A 26,273-nucleotide genomic window follows, 5' to 3' on the forward strand; every position below is an offset into this window, starting at 1 on the left:
TACTGATTGAAGTAAGAAAAGTATCGCACAAGGAAGACAATAGTGATCTTTTAGGCGTTATCAGGAAGCGGGATTCCCCAATGGTTGAAGACAGGTCATGAAATATGTTCGCTCGCGTAAGCAAAGCTCAGTAAGTTTGTGTCTAGCGAGGAAATCAGTTTTGCTTGAATTGAAGTAAAGGTGTTCTCAATTCTAAAATGAAATTAACGTATTGTTTGATGATGCTGCTGACGACGTTTTTGTTGGAATCGCTCGCTGATGATGAATCGAACGAAGACTTGCCGGAAGATGTTTTGGTATACAATTTTTTATCGACTATGGTATAACATTAACATGTCAATAATGGTTTCCAGTAGAGAAGACCAAACATGTTCGTTCCAATGATCTGCTTAGAATTTTATAGTTCTAATAAAGAAACTAGTTCTTCTGAACCGTTCTATAGTTCATCTAAATGTTCACATACACTTACGAAAACGTAATAGAAGCGTGTAATTCATCCCTATTATGTACTTCAATCGAATGTGAAAATTTGTCTTCTGTAATTCGATCGAGTGATGCTTTTGTATGGAAAAACCAACTCGACCGAGATAAAACATGCAAAAATCCGCATTCGATCGAAATATTCCGATTCGAACAAAATTTGGAATCGAGGTGATTGTTTTTTTTTGTGGTAACATATCCAATGATGGTTAATATATTCCCTCTTCCAGTTAAGTAGTTTAAAGACAAATGGGCGAATACATTTTATTCGGAATTAAATGAAGACAAACACGAGAAAAGGCCCTAAGTGCAAATGACAGTTTCTCTTTGTACACTTTCTCTTTCGAGTATTACGGTCCAATCAGCAATCTTTCTATCTAACACTTCACATAGGATTATAGTAAAAACCATCAACTTTCGATATGCACTGTAGAATTTGTTGGAAATTACTGGAATTTACCGTAATAATTGAAAGAGAAAGTAAACCAAGAGAAACTGTCATTTGAACTTGGGACCTTTTCTAATGTTCATCGAGAAATGTGGAATCACTAAGAATTCCGATTCTATTCGGTCCTCCAGTGTACGGATGAAATTTCGCTTCCAACCATGGATTTGAAAATCTATCGGAATTAAGTGAGTTGTCATAGTTCGCCTGAAATTCCCTTTCAAAGTGGTTGACAGTTTGTTGGCTTATTGTATCACAAAAAAAACTCGTAAACTCCTGTTCACTCATTCTTCCAATTGTATCAATCTCTCTGATTGTAATGTTGATCAACCGAAGTGAGACATTTTTTTCTTGATTATAGTTATAGGTGAAAAGCTAGCAGTATTACTGACGTACTTCAAAGTTACTATCAAATGAGAGTGTCTCATTTTTTGCGAGTACAGCCTTTACTTCACGATAAACTCAAATATACTGGAGATCTTTTCTAGTCGAATTTAAGAAATAATGCGTTTTTGATTTCTCATGCAGAAAGGCTATGTTGAAACCCGACTTTTAAGCTTAGGCTCGGAGGGACGTGTGCGACGTACCATTGGAATCAGTTCATCGAGATCGCATGGTGTCTGTGGATGTGTATAATGAGTAACAGTAACCCCATTCACCTCAGATCCAATAGTCATCTCGCATACGAAAACTATTAGTTACAGTGAGATCTGCTGTCTTTGTTCGATAGATTGACTTTCAGGGTAAGATGGAAATAGGTGCATTCGATTCGAGTTTTCGCGTCGCTATAACAGCAGTATTAAACAATTATCGTATTATTTTTTCTGTGGTATTGTTTCTTAGAACCGATTGTGTCCGATTTATTCACAATATCCCTATATAACATTTTTCTACACTCACTTTCCTTGGAAATGACTAAACCGATTTTCACGAATACATCATAGAAAAATCCTAAATTTCATCTGGATGTGACTTCCGGCTACGGAATTACTGGGAAACTGATGTAAAAATTGTTAATTTAATTTATTTTTTTCGGAAGGGACCAGGTATAAAATAGCAATAGCAATTTAAAAATCTTTGTCAGAATCATCTAAGTTTTTAAACTATCCACTCAAAAAAAAATCACATTAGTTTTATAGGATTACTCACGTAAATGCAGTGCTTTATTTATATTTGATATTCTACGTGGTGTCTATGAATAACATCTGGAAACCCAGTACAAGCTATGTGATTTTCACATAATCTTCAAATGGAGAGTCCCATGATCGAAGTTTAAGTGAATTCGATCTTATAATTTCCTGGAGAAAACGAAATGTATATAAATAATTCAAGTTTGAAGTAAGAATTTTTGATTAATTGATTTATATTTTCAGAAATCATAAATAGAAAAACTTCTGTCGGTACCACCGACTCTATTGTTTACAAAGGAATTAACTACAAAATAGGACAGTTTGTCATAAATTTTTTATCGGATCAAGCTGTACTCTATGAAATCATAGAGATTTTATCGTTCGATGAAATATTTAACTTGATTTTGCAATTATGGGTCAAGGTTGCTGATCCTATCAATGAAACATTACTCGTGAACTATTCTTTTCACCGGCGATGCTCTACCCGTACGGCGAGCAGTTTGTATATATTCCGTGTCTGCTTCATTCATTCTTTTCTTCCACTCAGAGAATTAGGTTTTGCACGATGACGACACAAATGAACTGCCGATGAATCAAGTTCATCTTTGACAGTTGCCGTGTACTTGTTTTGTTTTACGACTGCAAGTTAAAAATTGAAAAAATGACAAAAAGGTGCCTGTTAAAAACGTATTCCACAGTGAAAATAACTAAAAAGATTACCCTGTATGTGTTTCCAGCATCTAGGAGCGATATATGTATGAATCTGTAGAGTGTGAGGCTACTTGCAATTTTTACATTCGAACGATGAACTTCTGATGAACTTTTAAACTGTAAACAAGTACACGTCGACTGTCAAAAAAAGTTCATTCTGTTCATTTTTGTGAGGTTATGTCATGTTCGTGCAAAACCTAATTTTTACATTCGAACGATGAACTTCTGATGAACTTTTAAACTGTAAACAAGTACACGTCGACTGTCAAAAAAAGTTCATTCTGTTCATTTTTGTGAGGTTATGTCATGTTCGTGCAAAACCTAATTGTACCGCTTGGCAAAGCAAGCAAGCATCATATATGCACTCTGTTCGCTCGCAGTGAGTTCGTTTCGAAGCGTTTAGGTAGAAAGCTATTCGGTGGAGCTGATGACTCGCGTTGAGTCGAATTTTCTACTCACGGTGATTCGTTCTCTGCGACGTATGGCGGTACAACTGAATGACCGCCCAGGATAAAACTTTATTCCTGTATAAAGCTTATAAGAAAGATGTCGAATCTTTTTGAATTGTCTTCACTGCACATTTCTTTGGTGTTTGCTATACTTCAATCGTGATTTGTAGCGTTAGGGACAACTTTGATACCTGCCAGAATATGTTATTGATTAATCATCAAACTGTAAAGGGTTATTAATGGAGCGTTTTTGTGTGTCGTAAATATTCCGTAGTTCTATAATAAATTCATTTTGTGTTTCGATCGAGTTCGACTTTTCCAAACAAATTATACCTCATTCGAAATGCCAAATTGGTATTTTTCATTCGGTCGAATGGTTGTTTATTATGCCTGAGAAGTAATAGTCCCAAGTTTTTGTCAATTATTATTGTTTCTCATGCAATCTCCCGGCCGAGCGGTGGCGGAAGAAGAATAACGAAGAGGATGTTTCTTTCAGTTCTATACGGAATAACACTCTCCAATTCGGTTTCTCTTTTATGTCATTGTATTGATTCATCCACGTATTTGAGATTAATATCACGAAATTCACCTTTTCTGAGTTTCAACTACTCACAACACTTCATGGTGAACTCATCGGATATATGTCTCCACATTTACTTGTTTACATTAATAAAAGAAGTTATTCTTCAACACATACTTTTGTTGTCGTATATTATCAACACTACCCTAACACGAACAATGGTTGTGTCTAACTATTTTTCTTTTGCATGTGAATATCAAACCTGCACATGAAACTATTAAATCTTCACTCATTACAGCAATCTTTCACTCAATTCTTTAGGTGCCTTCCGAAATCTATTATATCCCATTATAAACAATATTTCTTACTTGATTTTGATGTCACTTGATACTCAAGTCTCACAATGCACACATGTTCCTATAGCTACTGTATTATACTCCGAACTGAACTGAACTAGCTACTAACTTGTCTACGGGCCGACGCCCGAGACCAACGGCTATTTACCGCGCACTCGTTAAAATTGAACTGGACTAACTCGAATACTCGAAGCAAAAACTACTTAATCTGTCTACGGGTCGACTCCCGAGACTCGCGCCTAGCTACCGCACTCTGTGAAACTGAACTGCTCCCTAACTCTTCCCAACTAGGGGTTTTTAAGCTCCTAACATTCTCTTTCGGGTGAAGCCCGAAGATTTTAGTACAAGCCGAGCTTGTGATTTCAAGTAGGAAGTTCATCCGACTTTCTCCCGAAGTTCTACCGAAAGCCGAAACCACTGTCGCTAGGCCAGATTTTATAACAACATTTCTTAAAATTTCTTAAACATCGTGGCGCTGACTAATGCTCAAAAATGTGCACGGCAAATATAACAAAGTTTATACCTGAAGGTTGCAGCTACGCTGATATGAGAGCTTCCTTCACAATTTCCTACTTTTTCTACAATACTAGCAAATTCGAAGGAAAATTTGCTAAGGGCGCTGCATGCCCCCTTACTTACTGAGCTTGATGTTACCTGAAGGGTAGACATCAAGTCGAATGCGTTGGTTTATAACATTGAGGTTGGTAGCTGGATCACAAATTTCCGTATTTACAATTGCCAATTGGTTTATTTTTCGTTGTTGGCTATACGTTAGTTAAATTTCCTAACCTTACGATGGTCCGCGTGTGTGTGTTCTCCTCTGACGCCATCCTGCTCCATGGTATGCTTCTATTGTTGCTTTATCTGTGGGAGTGATCGAGCGGTTGCTAGTCTCGGACTCTGGGTTCCGTGTCGTTCTCGTTCCTAATAGCTCGTTCTTCTGTGTTGGTGATACGTATTAGGGCTTCTCATTGTTTATGTACTCGCTTCATTGGGCATAGTTGAAAATTGATCGTTGACTCCTTTGCATTTTGGACATCATTGGGATTACTGTCAGTAGTAATATTGGTATTCTGTATTGTTGCTTCTCATCATGGCTTCTCGTTTGGTACAATGTGTTGAGGCTCCTAGCAACTTTTATGCATTGCATTTGATTTCGTGGTTATCTTCTTCGTAGTGTATTTTTAAACAACCAACTGTTTAATTTTTTTCACGTATTAATAAGCTTTGATTTTCCAATAATTGTTTATGGTATTCAGCTGAGCTTTGACGATGCTCACTGAATAAATTATAGGGTAGCAGTTTGTAACGCTGTTGCATACCCGCGCAAGTCATCTTTAACTGTGTTGACTGCATTTACTTCCTTCTTGTTTTGTTATCATTTGTACTTGTTGATGTAGCAATTTGTAACGTTGCCATTATTTTGATTTGTTATTACGTCTTCCATGTTAAATTTTTCCGCAATTTTTCGGCCTCGATTTTTCAGCTCTGCTGTTCTTCCTTCTGATGTCTTGGTGATTCCCCGGTTCCCTTTGTCTTCAACTTGCCACCGCACCCGATCACACCCTCTCGTTCTCTTAGGTAGCTTGGCTAAGCTACTGACATCCTTCCTTCTGCGACGACTATTTTCGGGCACACACACAGTTCGGGACTCCAAAAAAAAAACTTTTATTCGTTTTGTATGATTCTGTGCTTTTAGTGTGAACATTTTTCTATTCTATGCTTGTTATTATTTTTATAAACGTCTTACGTGATCTATTGTCTATTCTGTGATTGTTATTATTTGTATATATGTATATATTTTTTCTCTTAATAATCGCATTGTGCATCATATTCTCTTATATTTTTTTCGTTATCATAACTTCGTGCATCGTAAATTTTTCTTTTCATTATCATATTTCTTCTTTCTGTTTACTTATATATATATATATATATATATATATATATATATATATATATATATATATATATATATATATATATATATATATATATATATATATATATATATATATATATATATATATATATATATATATATATATATATATATATATATATATTTCGTTGAGGTACCTTTAACCTGTAGATACAGGTCGACAACCCGTCTGTCGACAATACGTCTGTCTGTGGATATAAAATTGTTATTAAAGTTGCGGCATGCGAATGCTTGTTGCAGGTTATAATGAATCTTTTCTAAACCTTTTTTCTAACTTTTCCCGCAACTAGCTTCTATGCCGTGTTCATTTTAATGGTGTCTTACCATCCTTGCCTCCATAGCTTCAGAAGTCGTCCTTCAGTTCTAATACTGGTCGGTTGTGTAGTGCACATGCCGCAGCTTCTCTCCCCCACTACTTGAGCTGGTTCTTTCGGTACGTGTTCCTGTTTTTTTCCTTTCTAAAATTAAACTCAAATCTGGGTTTTAATATTTTTCCAATAATAACGGTAACCCATAAAGTATTAAAATATTATTAGTTTGTTAGTGGCAGAGTTTTCATATATATGTATTTTTGTAATCCCCCATGAATTCATTGGTATATAATATTTTAATTATTTGTTGTATCTTTCTTTCACTGTGTTTTCGTAACTTTTACATGTCCATATTGTCGTATATGTATTTTATTGACATTTTGATTTGAGTGCGTAATTTGCACTTAAGAAATCCTCAATTCATTCATATAGTACGCATCTCTTATTTTTTTTCATTCCGGGGTCGCGGTCCCCTTGTCCACACACACTTGATCACTCATACTAAGATCATTGCATAAATTCATACATTATATAGAAATCATTTGCTGGCCAGCGTCGTTTTGATAGTCTGTTCGCTTGTGTCTTATCCTTTTCTTGTCGTATCAGTCATATTTCATCACTATTTTATTTATTTTTATTTTCGAAGTATTCTTCTAGTATATTTCCAGTGTTAGTTTTATGCTAATGAATGCTAAACCATTTTATTTCACCATAGAAATTCTCCTTATTTATACCATTGTTTCCGTATTCTATACCATTATGTTTACCTCCCTTGTGTAATGTACTCTTCTTTTTTTTTCTAAACGCATTGTAACTTTTCCCCAGTTCATTTTTAATTTGTAGCATTATAGCTTCCTCCCAAAAACACATTTTGCTCACAGCTATAATCTTCATCTTGAATTTAACATATTTTTTTTCTTCTGACCAGCACGGTATTGCTGTGTATGACATGATTCCCATGTTTATAATATATTTGAATTTTCTTGATTGGTTGACTCATCTAGGATCATTAGAATCCCATATTTTCCCATAGTTTATTTTCACTTTGTATTTCTTCAACTATATGTTTAAGTTTCTTTAAGTATACTCTCTCTTTTTCCTTTTTTATATGTTTTCCCCCCATTATATATCTTCTTTGACAATGTAACCTATTGATTTATTGTCCCTCTGATGTCTCTTTATCATCATCAGTTTATAATCATCAGTTTCACCATATTTTTCTTTCTTCGTTTGGTGTCCATTTGTTTTCATTGTGTTCGTTTCATTGCATAAGTAAAATTTTATTTCTTTTTGACCCTCTCTTATTACCCTCTTAACAGTTTTAATATCCTTCTGCTCGCATTCATGTTTTTTTTCTCGTGTTCGAATTGATTCATTTCGACTTTCATCTTACATAATTCGCTGATATTTTTCCCTTCTTGGTATATTTTTCATGTTTTTATCTTATCCATTGTTTTCCTTACACTGTGATTCTAAGTTTTTCGTTGAATTCTTATGTCAACGTATCATTGTGTGATGTTTGCTGTTAATTTCTTTTATAACTGTATCCTATTTTTCTTTATTTCAATTACTCTCAGGGTTTCAATTTCCCTTATGTTTTAAATATTATTCCTTTGTATTTAGTTTTCCGATGAAATTTTTAATACAATATGTTTATTTTCGTGTATCACTTTGTATACATGTTGAATCTTTTTATTACTTTTCTAATGTTTCTTGGATAATTTCTTAATTATCTCAATATTCTGCGATAAGGTTCAGTTTCTCAACCCGTATACTTTTTCAATCGGTTATTGTGAACCTTTTCTAGTCTATTCCCATTCTTTATAGTTGTTGTTTGCTCACTAGGAAGAGCAACTACTTCATACGGTCCTCTCCAAAGTGATTGCAACTTTTGTCCTGCGCCTGTGGGATTGGCTTTTACTAGCACTAAGTCTCCCCACATTGGCTGCCATTCGTTGGAGTTTCTATCATATAATTCTTTGCGCTTGTGTTTAGATGCAGTTAGATTCTCCCGGGCTTGATGGTGAAGTCGTTTAAATGTAGATCGAATTTCATTGACGTAGTCCTCATAGTAGAGACCATCATTATCGTATTTGTAGACGGAGTTTGGGATGTTCGCCCGTCTTCCGTATAATAATTCAAACGGTGTATAACCCGTTGAGGAATTTACAGTGGTATTATATTCGAAACTGAAGAATGGGAGTAATTGATCCCATGTTTTCGGTTCGTTACCTACGTATTGTCTTAAATAGGTTTTTAGTTCCCTATTCGATCGTTCCACCAAGTTTGCTTGTGGATGATATGTACTCGTAGTAATTTTCTTAATTTTTAAAATTTTACATACGTTTTTCATAAGAGAACTAACAAAGTTGGTTCCGTTATCGGTTACCAATTCGGCGGGTGTTCCATATTTACATATATAATTATGTATTCACGAAAGTTTGCGCGACCGTGGCACTCTCTTGATTTTCCATCGGTGCTACAATTAGATATCTAGTCAGATCGTCTTGCATCACAAGTCCGTATCTGTTCCCCCATTCTGACTCGGGTAGAACCACTATGTCCATATACAATTTCTCGAACGGTTCGGACGATGTCGTGGTAATTCTCATTGGAATTTTGTTCGCTCGACCGATTTTGTTTTTCTGGCACGAGCTACATTGTTTAACATAATTTTCGATATCCTTCCGCATATTAGTCCAATGGAATAGTGGACTCATTCTTTTCAACATTCGTTTGCTTCCAACATGTCCGCCTAGAGGAGCATCGTGGAATTCTCTCAATGTAGTTTCGCGGTCTTTTTCCGGCACCCACATCCTGTCTTTTTCCGGTGCATATAGGGTGAAAATTTTATCAAATTTCTCGGCAATAAATCTTAACACATTTGCCTCAGGAGTTTTCTGCATGTTTCGAAAAGAGATAATTTGCATGTTCTTTGCATTTTTCATGTCTTCAGGGCAGTTAGTGAATGCATCTACTAACCCATCTATTAGAATTCTTGTATCGGTTATTGATCTACTCGAGCCATTTAGAACCAATCCCCATATTTTATGATCTGGAATTGAAAATACTCTTCCATTTAGGTAGTCTTTTAAACCGTGTGGTAAGTGTATCAGCTCGGCTAGTTCTTTATATGCTGATCTACTGTTTACTATTACGAAAGTACCATCAAAATCACTTTCGTTAGTTTTTTGTTTTGAAAATTTCAGCAGGTCAAATTTGATGTCATTGTTATTTATGCATATTTCATATTCTTCGAAATATGAGAGTGCTCCCAAATCTTCCTTTTCGTCCCATCCAAAATCGATGTTTTCTAATCCGTCCATGTGCGGATTCCATTCTGTCTTTTGTTTATTTTTAAATAACGTAAACCTGCCTGATTCGTCTTTCAGTTGTTTTGGGGAAGTTGTTTTATTTTCCGCGTCTTTCCGTTTTGCAAGTTCATTTTTTTCTGCTTGTTGCTGTTGTTGACGCTTTTGCTGTCTAGTGACTATTGAAATAGGGTGTAAGAACTCGGCCTGTTCGGGCAGTCTGGATAAAAAGTCTGCCACAACATTGTCTTTGCCTTGTTTATAGCGAATGTCCATTTCCAACCCTTGAAGTTTCAGACGTGAACGCGTTAGCGTAGGCGAAGTTTCTTTTAAATGCCATATTGAAATTAGCGGTCTATGATCAGTGTATACAATAAATCTCTGATTATAAATAAAATGTTTGAAACGGTTCACTGCCCATACGATGGCTAACAACTCTTTTTCAATCGTATGGTACTTTCTTTCAGCACCTACTAGACCTCTGCTTGCATATGAAATAGGCCTGTCGATCGATTTTTCATTCGAGAGTACTGCTCCAATAGCGTACTCGCTTGCATCTGTCGTGATCACGAACGTATCTTTATAGTTCGGTCTAACTAACAGTGTGTCAGAAGTTAAAAAATTCCGCAATTCCTCAAAAGATTTTTGACACTCTTCTGTCCAAGTAAACTTAACATTCTTTCGCAAGAGATCGTTCAAAGGTTTACGTTTCTCTGCTATGTGCGGTATGAATTTTCCAGAAAAATTTACTGTTCCTAAAAATGACCGAACACCTTTGACTGTTTTTGGTGCCGCCATCTCTTTAATCGTTTTTATATTGTCCTCCATAGGGCGAATTCCTTCTTTGTCAATTACATGTCCTAAATACTTTATTTCATTTTTCAAAATTTGGCATTTACCTGGCTCGACTTTTAGATTATGTCGACGGAGAGCCTCTAAAACTTTGCGTAAGTTTTCATTGTGTTCTTCGATAGTAACACCGAAAACAATTATGTCATCCAGATAGACGATTGCTTTAACCTCTTCTATCTCATGAAGTACCGTATTCATTAATCTTTGGAACGTCGACGGGCTGTTACGCAGGCCCATAGGCATTCTTGTAAATTCAAAGTGGCCTTTTGGAGTTGAAAACGCAGTCTTGGCTGCATCTTTTGAGTTAATTGGTACTTGGTAAAACCCTGATTTTAAATCCAAGATAGAAAAATATTTACTGTTTCCAAGATTATCTAGAATCTCATCAATTAGTGGAATTGGGTATACAAATGGCTTCGTAACTAAATTTAAAGCCCTGAAGTCAACCACGATTCTGTATTTCTTGTTACCAAATTCATCGTCCTTCTTGGGAACACATAGGACTGGTGCATTCCACGGACTTTTGCTAGGCCTTATGATACCTTGTCTACGCATTTCTTCAATTTCTTCATTAATGTGCTTCTTTGTAGCTTCTGGAAATCTGTATTGCCGTTTGTTGATAGGCACGTTTGAGGTGGTCTCAATTTCGTGCACTGCCGCATCAGTGATAGTTAATTTATCCCCCTTCAGATAGAATACATCGCTATATGATGCCATAATCTTCTCTATATCTCTAAAATTTTCTATTTTTAGATGATTCATATTTAGTGATTCTAATACTTTTTCCGTTCGGTCTCGACCAGTTATTTGACCGTATCTTTTATTTTCCGTAAGAATTACGTCTTGATTTGTATCTAAATCAAGGAAACATTTGTCTTCCTCGTCATACTCTCTGTCAATAAAATCCTTCTCTTCTTCATGAGTAATATTAGTCCCACAACCGGGGAGCATACTATCTGCACGATCGTTGTTTTTGTATAACTCATAATTGCTCTGATACGATGCATTATTGTTATCATTTTTATTCACGTGCTTTTTATTCACTTCATATTTATTATGCTTTGATAAACTACCCTCTAAGACTTCAGCATTTACGATAATTACTTCATTTTTGCCACTCTTTGCATTAGTTTCAGTATGTTTTTCGGCTGTCCTATTTCTACTTGGAGATTTTTCTATTTCGTCTAATATTTTTCCCATATTTTGCTTGTCTAGCCGTATCTCTATTTGTTTATTAGTGTCCATTGGCGTTTGTCTGTGTACCTTCTCCTGCGTTGGCTCTTTATCCTGTACTAAATATAATGATCCTCTTGGACAAGGTCTCACTTTCGTGCTGAATTCTATAGGTTCTTCTTGCATGTATATTATCCCATTTTTGTTATCCAAGCTCGTGACGTATCTATTTATGAATTCCATTCCGAGGATTCCATCGAACCCCAATTCTTCGACTACGTCAAATTTCACTTTTAGATTTAAGTCTTGGATTATAAATTCTGTCTCGGTTGTACCTAGACTTACCCGCGGGATGTTTACCACCCCCGTATAACGTATTCGCTCTTGTCCGTTTATCTTACCAGAGCCTATTTCTTCTGCACATTTTCTACTGATTAGGTTGGAACTGGCCCCCGTATCGATTAGAAATTTCTTTCTTATATATGGGTTAGCTGTGGACCTCAATTCAATTTCATATGCATTGAACCAATTTCTAGTCATTACTTGACTTGTGGTTCCTGACTTCCTTTCTTCTCGGATGCGTTTTTGATTTACTGACCCGAGATTCGTTTTGGTTGCATCTTGCTGTCTCATTTCTAGCATCATATTCGTTATTTGCCCGACTTGATTTCTCAACTGTGAAATAGATCTTTGAAGTACACATATATTCTTTCGTAAGTCTTGCTTTTGAATAATATCATGGGGTGTTCGGTCCTCTATCCACTCGAATGACCCCTTGTTTAGTTTTTTCTAAAGTTGTTGTAGTTGTTACAGTTGCTATCTCGATTGTTTTGGCGTTCTTGCCGGTACGAGCGCTCCGCTGTTTCATAATTGTTCCAATCGTTCCTGCCTCTGCTTTGTGTATGAGTATTTTGTGGTTGGTGCCCATACATTCGAGCACTTGGTCGTTGTTGATCTTCTCTCTCATAATTTCTTCTTGTTAGTTGGTTACACGGTTCTTGTCGGAATGCCTGGTGTGATTCGCCATAATGTCTCTGGTTGGAGCCACCGCTTCCCGCATTATATCGCCGCGGTGTGCTCGGTCCCTGGCTGTGTCTCGTGGTTTCCCTATGGGGGGCCGGACCTTCATCACGTGTGATTCTGAAATCGTCTCCCTGGTGGTATGTATAATTTTGCCTTGCGCCGCGATTCGTTCTTGTTTGCGCGATGTTATAATTACTATTTTGATTATAGTTTCGTGCCTGCCTATTACCATTCCCGTGTCCGACATACGCCTCTTGGTTCCTTGGTCCACTCCTATTTTCCTGTTGGTATGTTCGGTTGCCATTTCCATTCCGTGAGATTCGACAGGCTTGGAGTCTCTGCTCTATTTCTTCTAGGTGATCGCAGTCTGCATGTTCCTCTTGAAGAAACTGAACAAGATCCCTGAACGTGATGTTTCTTTGACTTCTTGCCACTTGCTTCAAACTCTTGTTTCTCAATCCTCCAATGAAGTGGCTTCTCAAACATTTTTCTGCATACGAGATCTCAGTTTGATTGTCCCCCTGCATCTCCTCGATACACTCATAAATGTGTAGTGCTCTGTTGGCGTATGCTGTAAAAGACTCTGTCTGCCGCTGCTCAAGTGTTTCCACTTTCTGTTGGATATCCCCACTCGAACTTTTTCTGCTGAATTCTCGTTTCAGGTTGTGAAACATAGCCTCCCATGTGTTTGCCCGTATTTTATTGATAGATCCGGATGCTTTCCCCTTCAACTTCATTAATACGATATTGAGTAGTGGTCTTTCGCTTTCTCCTTCCGGTATATCATCCGCAAAATATTGTATCTGGACCAAAAACGGCTCTAGTTCGTCAGCGTTACCCTGGTACTCAGGAATACACTGAATCGCCTCCTGCATAGGAAATTTATATTCTCTGTTTACACCCTGCATTTTGTCTTCTTTATCTTTGTTATTTTCGCTTCGCTACTACTGTTTCCTTGCTCGCGTTGCAATTTCTCACTCCCACCACCTGATTGAGTTCTTCGTCGTTCTATTAGCGTCTCTTTTCTGATAATTTCCCCAGATATGCTTCCTCTGCGCGTTGCTGGACGGTCTGGATTTGGGTCTATTACGATTGAACCGCCCAATATCTTTATCAAGGAGATATACTTCTCCTTTATAATACTATATCGATCTGTTAAATTGTTCCAATCATCAATTGTTAAGCGAAATTCGCAACGCTCTACTAGATTGGTATATTCCTCGAAAGCTTCTTTCAGCGCTTGAGTTTTTCCTAACACGCCTTGTAATGATCTTGGTCGTGTTTTGTTTTTATATACATTATCGTGTTCTCTTTTTATGTACTCTTCGATTTCACTCAGTCTGTCCATTTGCGGGGACACCTTAAAATTTCTCACAAGTACTTGCTATAGCCCCACATTTTTTTAATCAAAATTCCCAAACAGAAAAAAAAACAAAACACCCACACACCTGGCGGAGAGTGTAGTGGTCCTGAAACAAATAGCTTTCTTGATAACTTCAATAATAATTAAATTCATTGACGGCATATGCTGCAACGGAACGTCATACCATACTCGTGGTTGACCGTTATTGTTTACCGTACGCGTCTCAAAGTCAATGTCGGCTTGTTATTATTATTGTCTCCTACCGCCTCTTTTCCCCGCGCTATGTTCTCGTCTCGGTTGCACGGCTTTTAGCCGTAAATATGGCCGCGATTGTTTTTGGTGTGTTACCTAGCAACGCATTTTGCTATAGGCTCCGCCCATACGGGTTGGTTTTTCACCAAATTTGAATATCTACTTCGTGGCATGCACTCTTGGTGCCTTGCTCGCTGACTTGTTTTGTTATGTCAGACGGCTACCTTTGCTTATTTGCAAAATGATGCGTCAGATTGCCGATTCTTTCGCTCATACGCGTTGGTTTCGGATGGTCACCTTGACCTTATAATCATTACACCAGTGCTAACTGTTCAGCTGGTCGTGATATTCGTGCTTTCTCAACGAAGGCAAAAAAAACTTCTTAGGCCTTCATGCTAGTATGGCCACTTTTGTAAGTAATATCGCGGTTGTTTTTTTTTCTTCAACACATGCGCTCATATTGACCGTGGTCAAAACGTAAACAAATCAACTGTGAGCGTAATCTATACGTCCGCAGTTTTCAAGGAAACTTGAACAAATTTATTGCTTGCCAAATGACTCAACAACGGAATGTATATAACTGTTCTAGAAACCCGCTGTAGGCATGAGAAAAAGTTCTGATATCGTTTACCAGTTGATGGATTGTGAGTAATGTAGTTAGAAAAATAATATTGGTCCTTGCGAGCGCGAGCTAAACAAATCAGAAAAATTTTCGCGCTAATGCCATCTTTATTTTTTTTATGATTTAGCGCTCACAATAAGTGGCAACATTACGTAATCAAAACAACGAGAGAAAAAAAATAAATAAATAAAATAATGGAGACTCACCATACTAATACTACTTCGCCCAACATCCTCAATTCCGTAATTTTTTCCCGTAGTCCTGGCGTGTCCTTGCTACTATAGCACGTATCGCTGTCACCACTTGCAATCTCCCGGCCGAGCGGTGGCGGAAGAAGAATAACGAAGAGGATGTTTCTTTCAGTTCTATACGAAATAACACTCTCCAATTCGGTTTCTCTTTTATGTCATTGTATTGATTCATCCACGTATTTGAGATTAATATCACGAAATTCACCTTTTCTGAGTTTCAACTACTCACAACACTTCATGGTGAACTCATCGGATATATGTCTCCACATTTACTTGTTTACATTAATAAAAGAAGTTATTCTTCCACACATACTTTTGTTGTCGTATATTATCAACACTACCCTAACACGAACAATGGTTGTGTCTAACTATTTTTCTTTTGCATGTGAATATCAAACCTGCACATGAAACTATTAAATCTTCACTCATTACAGCAATCTTTCACTCAATTCTTTAGGTGCCTTCCGAAATCTATTATATCCCATTATAAACAATATTTCTTACTTGATTTTGATGTCACTTGATACTCAAGTCTCACAATGCACACATGTTCCTATAGCTACTGTATTATACTCCGAACTGAACTGAACTAGCTACTAACTTGTCTACGGGCCGACGCCCGAGACTAACGGATATTTTCCGCGCACTCTGAGACTGAACTGACTGCTAATTTGTCTACGGGCCGACGCCCGAGACCAACGGCTATTTACCGCGCACTCGTTAAAATTGAACTGGACTAACTCGAATACTCGAAGCAAAAACTACTTAATCTGTCTACGGGTCGACTCCCGAGACTCGCGCCTAGCTACCGCACTCTGTGAAACTGAACTGCTCCCTAACTCTTCCCAACTAGGGGTTTTTAAGCTCCTAACATTCTCTTTCGGGTGAAGCCCGAAGATTTTAGTACAAGCCGAGCTTGTGATTTCAAGTAGGAAGTTCATCCGACTTTCTCCCGAAGTTCTACCGAAAGCCGAAACCACTGTCGCTAGGCCAGAGGCAGTGTCCGTAAAAAAATATAACTTTGTTTTTACAACATTGCCGCGCTGACTAATGCCCGGAACTGTCTATGGTTTTTTAACAATAGCTTTTTTTTGTTTTACAACATTGCTACGCTTATTAATGCCCGGAACTGTCTATGATTTTATAACAAAATTTCTTAAACATCGTGGCGCTGACTAATGCTCAAAAATGTGCATGCTTCTATAACAAAGTTTATACCTGAAGGTTGCAGCTACGCTGATATGAGAGCTTCCTTCACAATTTCCTACTTTTTCTACAATACTAGCAAATTCGAAGGAAAATTTGCTAAGGGCGCTGCACTCATAATCGTGAAACTATTTATATACCGATTACGAAGCCATTCGACGATCGTTTACTTAATAATTATAAACATATGTGATGACACTAATAATTGCTTTTAATTTCATGTTAATCATTCATAATAAACTAATAGTATTTGTATTGACTTCGAGACAAGTTGTGTCGAACCAAGTCAACTACCAAAAAGATTGAGACCAATTTTGATGATACACACTATTAGTTCTTACAAATACAAGAAGAACCATAAACACCAAATAATTCCGTCACATTCAATATACAGGGCGTTAGAGCTACAATATAATAGAAACTAAAACCGAAATAGAACTTCTATAATTTTGTATAAGGCACTAATTTGGAGGCCAACATAAGATTTTACTGAAGAATGATATTTCTATTATTATCAAAAACAAACAAACTCTCTACAGTTACTTGTTGGAAACTGTGCCATGGATAATCGTGCAATGAAGACCTTCCGCAGTTTCCAATAACGAAATAAATATCTAAAAATCAAGTATCATACAATCAAACACAACAAAATTATCTGTCTCGTGACATTAGTGACGTTAAATAAAGTGGAATTAAATGCATATTTTTTTTCTTGATCCTATATTCCCCTAGTATCTCCTGATTATATGATAACAGAATTATATTTCATTTGGACTCTTTGTATGTGATCCTTTAAGTATTCACGTAAAAATTTTGTTGCTCAACATAGTTTTAAGGTAAATAATGCAATGAGTAGTTTCAAAACTGAATGTGTGATATGAGTAACAAAAATTCTAAATCGCACTACCTGACAAATCGATAAACCACGCGGATTGTGTTATTTTTCAAATTGAAATCGTTTCCTCTGTAATATGAACATTGTAAAATGTTATGAAATTGAATTTACAATTTCTTTTGGCGGAGGTTCTTTTAAAAAAAAAAAGCTAAACCGATCACTTCGGGAGTCAATTGTAGAACATTTTATTTTCAATACATTTTTGACAGCAATATCAGATTGTAATCTTAATTTGATTTCAGCTCATCAATTTCTCAACTGATATCACATTACGTTATTATTTTGCTGTTTGCTTTTGGAAAAAAAACTTACGAGGCAATAGTTTTGTGAAACTCCAAAAATGATAATATTAAATGCAAAAATTTAATGAATGCATTAAAATAGGACTAAGTTAATAAGGCGATACAAAAATGCAAAAGTAAATTTCAATGGAACATCTATTCCTCCATTTTTATGTTACGTTGTACAAAATGCTTTGACATTCTGTGGCAGTTGGCCGGAACCACAACCGTGATTCTCAATTTAAAAGTCTTAATTTCCTGATCGTAGTACAGTTATTCTAATCGATAATTTGCGTAGATGTATGGTAAAAGATGCTGAATGAGTATTTAGTTAGTAATGACTATTTCTTTGTTAGCCATTCTTCTTAATTGCTTTGATTTTTGCAGAGCAAGCAGTTACATGGCGTCTCAGTAGGTTCAAACGTTGTGGAAAACCCTGCACTCCTATTACTTCTACAAATCAAATCTATGCGAAGAAGCGTTAAATTGTGTTTAATATAATAAAAACATGAGAAAATAAATCATCCCTGGAATTAAAAGATTAGACTTGCCTCTATAATCAATATTCAGAATATATTTTTGTCACTCTATTTGCATTGCATATTGATATTGCGTATTGGACTTGATCATTCATAATCATATGTGATTTTAAAAAATATCACTGTAGATATTTCAGTCCATTTTCAAAATCATAAATAAAATAAATATCAAACCAACCCGAAAGAGAATATAAACTGCAAAATTTTCACTTTACAAAAGTGATTGTCCTCAGGTGATTCAACTCCAGCTATTTTAAAATCTATCTGCCATTACTTGCCGCAAAATTTCAACAGCACGGAGTACGAACGTGAGAATAGTATTCGGTGAAATCTGAATAAACTGTTTCATTAGTTTTATTGCAGTAGGAAGTACATTATATGTACATTAGTATACGATTTTAAACGACGTTTTGAAGCGGACTATCAGTTTTATTTATCAGTTTAATTTTTATCCAACCCAATCGTTTCGCCATCTTCCAATGATAAGTAATGATATTACGTTTAAAGTTTTCTAAACTAATTTGTGATGTTCAACGCATACTTTTTATCAGGGCAATATCTACGAGACAATTAAACTAAGCAAAATAAAAAATTGCTTCCATCGCATCGCTAATTTTTGTCTTCAATTTTTTTCGTACACTTGCATTCATGATTGCTGGCATTTTGACTCGCAGTAAGCCAAAAATTGACTCAATGTAAGCGCTATTCGTGCCTGATGATACCTGCTCTTGAAATGGTAGAGAATGGCTCACGGCGGAATAGCAACCAGCATGAAAAAGCAAGATCTCTTCTCTCTTGCGAGTCGCTCAGGCAGTCACATATTAAGCATAGCTTTTGCCTCGTCCGGCATTACATGCTTTGCTGTCTCCGTTCTTGAATCGTTCGCAGGCGGTGAGCGTTAATGAGTTGCGTGAGGCGAATTTCAGCAACCCTGATTATGGGTAGTCATTGGTCGAAATGAGCACTATGTCGCGTTTGAAACATCAGGTTCATTATTACTGGTTGGCATTATTGGTATTGACTATTTTAATCGACCACCAACAATAGTTTATAAAGTAGATAATCAGTTTATATTTAGAGTTAAGTATAAGTTTAATTTCATTGAGTTACTATTCGTTAAGGCTGATAATGTAACCATTAATATGTAAATAGATGTAAAATAACAAGCGATCCATTAGAAACGCATTCTGCAAATAAATGCCTTTTTAATGTTAGTTTTAACTGAGTTTTATATACTATACAATCATGTACCATTTCATGTAATTATTATGTGATTTTCCTATGCTCAATGTTCAAGTCATGTAACTATTACGTGAAGTTTAGTTAAAACATATGAAAATCACGTTGTATCTAACGGACAAGTGATATATTATTTACCTATTGAATAAGATGCATGATATATGAACAAATTCATCTATCTACCCAATAGAATTTATGTGAAAAGTTGGGTAGATGAGATTCATGTATGTTTTCAAGTAGAAGTAACGTGATTTCTTTTTTGAGTGTCTAAATCAAAAACCCGCCTGCTTTATTCAATTCTTACTAATGTCATTTTTCGCTTGAGAAAACTGAAACTGATCCTGGGTAGTTTCATCAAACAAACACTTTCCACGAAACTGTGTTGATTTCGCACTTAGCAACGGGGATTTGACCAAATACAAGTTATTACACACATACACATACAGAACTTTCGCGTACCTGACGAACTGAGTCGAATGGCATATTACACTTAGAAGTTGCCTAAGACAAATCATTTCCTTTTAACCGCACTTTTGGTTGCCTAGGTATATTCCAGGAGTGCCGAAAATTGGGTTCAAAAGCTCCAAAACGGAACTCACATCGTTCTCCCAGAGACAACTGAACAGATTTTCGTAATGTTAGATTCAAATGAAAGGTCTCATAGTCCCATAACTTTCTATTCAAATTTATCTGTATTCGACTTCCGGTGGGTTCGGAATTGCAGTATGATCAAACCGTCATTTGAAGCGACAATGCAAAGATCGTCTCGAAACTATTTCAATTCGTAGATTATGTAAGTTGATAGCCAGGCCAGTCTACTTCAGCTATACCGATTCCCGGATATCGGTTCTGAAAGTAGCGCGGAAATTCAGCTTAAAAACTCGAAACTGCATTTCACATATGTTTTATCAGAAATGGCTAGACCGATTTTCACAATCGTTGGATTAAAAATGGGTCTCCTAGTTGCACAAATCACACGATACTTTGATCCGACTATCGTTTCTAGAATCACAGAACCAACCAAAAGTTCAACAATTACTAAAAAAATATGCTTAAGGAGCAAAAGTGCAAGTGTATGAGTAAAGCCAACAATGTGTGCGTAAAAACAAATTCCGGCGCTTCTTTTCCTGATTTTACTCAATAAATTTTCCATATGGTTGAAAAATAAACCAATCGGTTTATACTACTTCAAATTGCAATTCAAGAAAAGCGAAAATCTTAGTCTAAAACTCTTCCGTTTTCCTTAAAACTGCTGGAGAAAAATTATTCCAGTTTCAGCTAACTTCCACTGACACATTTGATTAGCAACAAACACATTCCTATATGAATTTCCTCTTGCAGAAATTATTCCGATATAAAGATTTACGTACCTTCTATTAGTAATCCGGCAAAAAAGGAACCTTGAATTTATCACGCGAAAGGCAATGGATATGGAATGTTGTCGTAAAACTATTTATTTTTCCGGAAAACTGCTTTTGTAACAGAAAATATTTAGTTTTGTTTATTTTGTGTAGCGCAATCGAATACAAATGGCAGCGTTGCTAACTTTTTTATTAGGGAATTAAAATCTACATTCATAAAATTTAAGCAATTTCCCATCAAACGTTGATGAAAAATTGATCAAAACTGATATTTCATCCAAGATGTCAGGCTTAACATTCATTTGAGAATAAATTATTGTGAAAAAAGATTGTTTGAATATCAATCGTGCAATCCACTGTGATAAACTCGGTGCAATATGAATACACAGATCTATGGCATACGTACCAAATAAAATGTACGTAATACACAAATTACCAACACAAGTTAACTTGGTTTACTCTTGATCCTTAAATGTACACGCGGAACTTTTAGAACTGGAAAGTACAGAACAAGTTCCACATGAATTTTCTCGCTGCTTAAGAAAACATGTGGCTATTTTTGACAGCTGAGAAGTACAGAACAAGTTCCGCTGAATTTTCTCGCTGCATAGAAACTGAACAATGTGTTCAAGAAGGTGCTTGGAAGTTCGATCGGTTGCGTCCGCGAACTTTCAACAATGGAAAGTTACTTGAAAACGAGCTGCTTAGGTTAAGAACGTGATCAATTTTCAATTTTCAAAAAAAAATCTAAATTCAGATCTTTAGTAAATATTATTTCTGTTTAATTTCTTCTAATTAATTAATAATTTTATGAAAAGAAAATACTCCAACGAAAAGTTTTAATGAATCGTAAAACAAAGTAAGTTTTTCTCACGTTCTCTGTGTTGCACCACTTGTTATCAACAAAAAACCCAAATAACTTTCCATTCGTCAAACTTTGCATTGGGCCGTATTTTCAGTTAAAACTAATCGATAAAAAATAACTATCGAAATGTTAAAATCATTCGCGAAATGATTCACAACCTGCGAATGTTATTCATGAAATTCGTTAGTTGCTTAAGACAAATCAGTTCCTTTTATTTGAACTCTTGGTTAGTTGAGAAGGCTATAGAACACAATAATTTGTCTGAGAACATGAATAATATGACTACGGCATCACTACAACACTAGGTGGATTAAAAAAGTTTTTTTTTTTTCAATTCTAGGAGGTTTTTCAACGTTTAGTTTTGTCGTGTGGATTTACAATCATAACTTAGCATTACAAAAATCTTAGTAAAGATAAGTATTGCTTATGCTCATTTCCAAAGTTATGCGGTACTCTACTTACCTTACCTATCCTAATCATGTGGTGTTCTTTATCTTCTTAGCAAATGTCTTCTGTGTCCGGTCAACGGTCGCTCTTCTCCAGCCACTCAAGACAGGCAGTAAGCCGCTCTTCTCTTATAATAGATCTATTTTGTTCGATATGCTCCTCTTATTATTGTGTCTTGTATCGTACAACTGTTGCAATTCGTGGTGCATGCGTCATCTCCACGTTACATCTTTCATCGGTACACTGCCATAGAAGGTTTGCCGCACCTTTGATTGCAAAACACTGAAGGCGCGTTGATTCTATGCCAACATAGTCCTAGTCTCATAGTCATAGAGGTTTAGCGTACTATCCTCGAAAGAAGAGATTTTCTAAATCCGACGTGTGCACGATTTTCTGTTTCAAAACGCCTTCTTATATCTCTGCTTGTATTGTTGTCAGCGGTCACAAAAGAGCCTAAACACACGAGCTCGTAAACCACCTCCACATTATCACCGTCTATCAACAACCGAGGTGAGGAGCATGTGTTTCGTTTTCGATTCGTGCAGTTCGATTCGCGTAGCTTCGGCCTTTAGTCCGTTGTATGTTTCCATCATCTTCACAAAGTTACTTGTCACAATATCTAAGTCGTCAACGAAACCAAAAAGCTGTATAGACTTTCGCACTTCCGGTGAAACTTTCAACGGGTGAGCACGTTGTATCGTGTTAGTCCCGAGAACATTCTAGTATTTCGCAAGAAATAAATGATTTTTATCCGTATTTTGACGACTCGGCGCAGCCACACAGCGAGAGTTTCGCTTGTAGTCCAGTGAAAAAAAGTTCATTGGACTATAAACGAAAATTAACTGGCAATATAGCCTAAGTTGCTGTGCCATCAAATCGGCGTCATCTCAAGTGAGGTGACGCCAACCAGAACCAGAAGAAGAAGAAAAAGAAGTAGAAGAAGTATAGACTTTCGGAAAATTGTACAACTCGTGTTAATCCTCGAATTACATCTTCGTAAATAATATAAAATGCATAGAAAATGACCAATGTATGTTCTACTTTCCTTCAGGCATGTCCCGGTGGCTACTGCGTTAAGATATATTTATGCGTGAACAACACAATTGTTAAAGAAGGCGAAAACATCATAGAAACAAGGTAAGTGAATTAAAACATACGTATTTTGTGAACTGATTGAAACTTTATATCAATGTTTCAAGATTGTTATCCGACGAAGATCCAGATGATCTTATCATGGTCAAGTAAGTTTTATAATTAGACAAAGTGAGCTCCCCGTTCAGTTTATCTTTACATCTGCAGCCACCAAGTTGATAGTGACGATGACGGCTGCGAGGAATTCCTAATGAAATGCTGCTCACTATCATCGCGCAAGGAAAGCTCAAGAACCCTACCTGCTGCGCCGGATGCGACCGAGATAGATGTTCCTCTACCAACCTGTGGAATGGGGAATCCACGAGGATATGTCTATCACGTAGAAGATTCTTCAGTGGCTCAATTTGCTGAGTTTCCCTGGATGGCTGCACTTCTAAAAAACACAGAGTTGCTAAACGAGAAGAAGCAGATATATTTCTGTGGCGGTTCATTGATACATTCACAGGTAGTGTTAACGGCAGCGCACTGTTTACAAAATTTCAATTCACCTGATGGTTTGATAGTACGTCTTGGTGAGTGGGATACAATTACCGTAAATGAACCAGTGAAGCATGAGGTAAGTTCTTTATATCTGTGTAAATAATATCATAATGTTATTGATATTCAAGAGTTACGGTGTTCAAAAAATCATTATCCATGAAGCATACCACAAACAAAAATACCACAACGATTTGGGTCTGCTAATTTTGGAAACTCCCGCTAAACTGAACGTACACATTCGACCGATATGCCTGCCAGAAGCAGGTGAGATCTTCGACGACGCAAACTGCGTAACTTCTGGATGGGGTAAGAAGGAGTTCAACGAGCTAGGAAAATATGCCGAAGTGCTGAAGAAGGTACAGCTACCCATCGTCGAGCACAGGCAGTGCAACAGAATGCTGAAAAACACCAGACTTGGACCGTTCTTCCGTCTACACTCGAGTTTTCTCTGTGCTGGTGGCGAACCAGGTGTTGATGTGTGCAAAGGTGATGGAGGATCTCCGCTCGCATGTGCTAAAGCAGACGGTAAATTCGTACAGGCCGGTATAGTTGCATGGGGATTGGGCTGTGGAGATGATGGTGTTCCAGGGGTGTACGTTAACGTGTCAGGATTTGTTGATTGGATTATACATAATTTATCGGAAGAAGGCATTGACATGGCACCCATGGCACAGACAAGTCCATAGGCAAATTAGTGAAAAGCGTAGTTTCTGTCAAAGTGTGTAATAAAAAAAAAATGTGAAAGTAATAATATAATTTGATTAAGAAACAGGAATGATAAATTTGAAACAATTTAAGTTTTTTAAATAAATAAACCCATAGGTTACTAACTTATGTTTATAGAGTTTTTTTCATCATTGAATCTTTGAACGATTTCTTTCTGCTCAGGTACATTAACGGTTGACCGGGATGGTTCTTCTGCATGTGTGCTACGTACATGTTCCGGTGCACATAGGCCATACTGCATACACTGCACTGATACGGTGTCTCACCGCTGTGCGTTCGCATGTGAATATTCCACACGGATTTACAATAGAAGGCTCTCGAACATAACGGACACTTGAAATCCCGCGTCTGATTGTGAATTTTCATGTGTCTGCTCAAGGCGTATCTAGATGAGAAACGTTCTTTTATTAACTGATCTGAATATCGCAGTAGAAGTTGATTCAAATATCTTACCTAGTGAAGAATTTCAGTGGACATAGCGTGCACTGATGTTTTCGCTCGGAGTGAACATATTTCTCATGTGAGTGTAATGCTATCTTACTAACAAACAGCTTCCCGCAAACGTTACACTTCACTTCTTCGCCCTGTACGTGATTCCTTCGCCAATGGATCCGCAGGTTCAGCTTACAATTGAACTTATCTCCGCAGGTTTCACATTCATACGGTTGCAACCCAAGGTGTCTGTTTCTGTGCCCATCCATTCGATTGATGTTCACACTTCTTCCGCATAGCTCACATATCACAATTGTTTGTTTATGGTTGGTGTTCTGTGCCACATACTGTCGATATTCCTCTGATGACAATTCCGCTGCTTCCTTAAATTTCCGACGCCATGGACGTGGTATGACTACCCGTGGTCCCTCAACGACAGATTTTGGCTTCTGTTTGTGTGCTTTCTTTGGTCCTTTTCGCTTTGTTTGCGGTGTAAACTCTGGTTCGTCCAGTGAAAGCCAAGGCTTCCTCACAGGGGAATCTTCTTTCTGAGAAAGCGCATTAATATCGTTGGATATTGGTTCTACGTTCGTGAAATTTTGATCATCTTCTCTTTTCGACTTTTTCATTTCCGACTTTTTCTTTTTCGACTTAATCGCATCTACAATCACGGTAGCTATTTCAAGTTTAGGTTTCGGTTCAGTGAGTTCCCTAGATTTCATGATGAATCCGTTTTCGAAATCAAGTTGAATTGAACGACAGGAACGTTTGAAAGTGTAAAATTGATCAACCAAATCATCGCAAATTTTACAAACACTATTCGGTTTGGTTTTATCATTTATTTCCACCTGAAAGAGATGTAAATAATTTCACTCAAAACATATTTCGATTGTAGAATCTCAATCCCTAACTCAACGTTGAATATCAATCCCTAACTAACGTTGAATCTCAATCCAATTTCCTAACGGCCATTCAGGCGAATATCACGTTTACAAAAATCAATTCATTTCAATCTCCACAACGATAGAGTTCAATAAGATTTTTTAATGACTTTTGAAATACAAATACTCGTCACATTAAAAAAAAAAAAGGTAAATGAACTGAAGAGAAAAAAAAATCTACGCGTTCGCAAGCGCAATTACACGTTCCAATATTTCCAACGACGATTCAAACATACTAACCCACATGCAAATAACGTCGGTGATCTTTTCGCGAAACGATCTATCGGTTAATCGCTCATTGTAGGAACAACTTTTTGTACACAGCCGACAGATATCCATCGTACTTTTTATGGTCAAACGGCACGATTTTCAATCAACACTTGGATTTGCGGTTCAGGCGAATAGATGCAAAAAATAACAGTTATTTTGATAACCGTAATTCAATCCCAGTTAAACGAAGAGATGCCAGATTCGCATGCATGCATGTTTCACAAGCTGGAATAGTTTTCTTCAGACATGTT

The 26,273-nt window shown here is 36.8% G+C and overlaps 2 protein-coding genes across 2 annotated transcripts; one reads left to right on the forward strand and one right to left on the reverse strand.

Annotated features, from left to right (window-relative positions):
- Positions 1 to 18: 18 nt before the first annotated feature.
- Positions 19 to 24,478, forward strand: LOC131436246 (inactive CLIP domain-containing serine protease A28-like). The gene is made up of 5 exons (XM_058604870.1): positions 19 to 296; positions 23,073 to 23,158; positions 23,221 to 23,262; positions 23,321 to 23,729; positions 23,782 to 24,478. Exons 1-5 carry the CDS (start codon positions 198 to 200, stop codon positions 24,337 to 24,339), a joined length of 1,194 nt encoding a protein of 397 aa, XP_058460853.1. The 5' UTR covers positions 19 to 197; the 3' UTR covers positions 24,340 to 24,478.
- On the reverse strand, positions 24,431 to 25,870 carry LOC131436248 (zinc finger protein 510-like). The gene is made up of 3 exons (XM_058604873.1): positions 25,723 to 25,870; positions 24,833 to 25,659; positions 24,431 to 24,764 (listed from the first exon to the last, which is right to left on the reverse strand). Exons 2-3 carry the CDS (start codon positions 25,531 to 25,533, stop codon positions 24,491 to 24,493), a joined length of 975 nt encoding a protein of 324 aa, XP_058460856.1. The 5' UTR covers positions 25,534 to 25,659; positions 25,723 to 25,870; the 3' UTR covers positions 24,431 to 24,490.
- Positions 25,871 to 26,273: the final 403 nt, after the last annotated feature.

Source organism: Malaya genurostris, chromosome 3, assembly GCF_030247185.1.
Source record: "Malaya genurostris strain Urasoe2022 chromosome 3, Malgen_1.1, whole genome shotgun sequence".
NCBI lineage: Eukaryota > Metazoa > Arthropoda > Insecta > Diptera > Culicidae > Malaya > Malaya genurostris.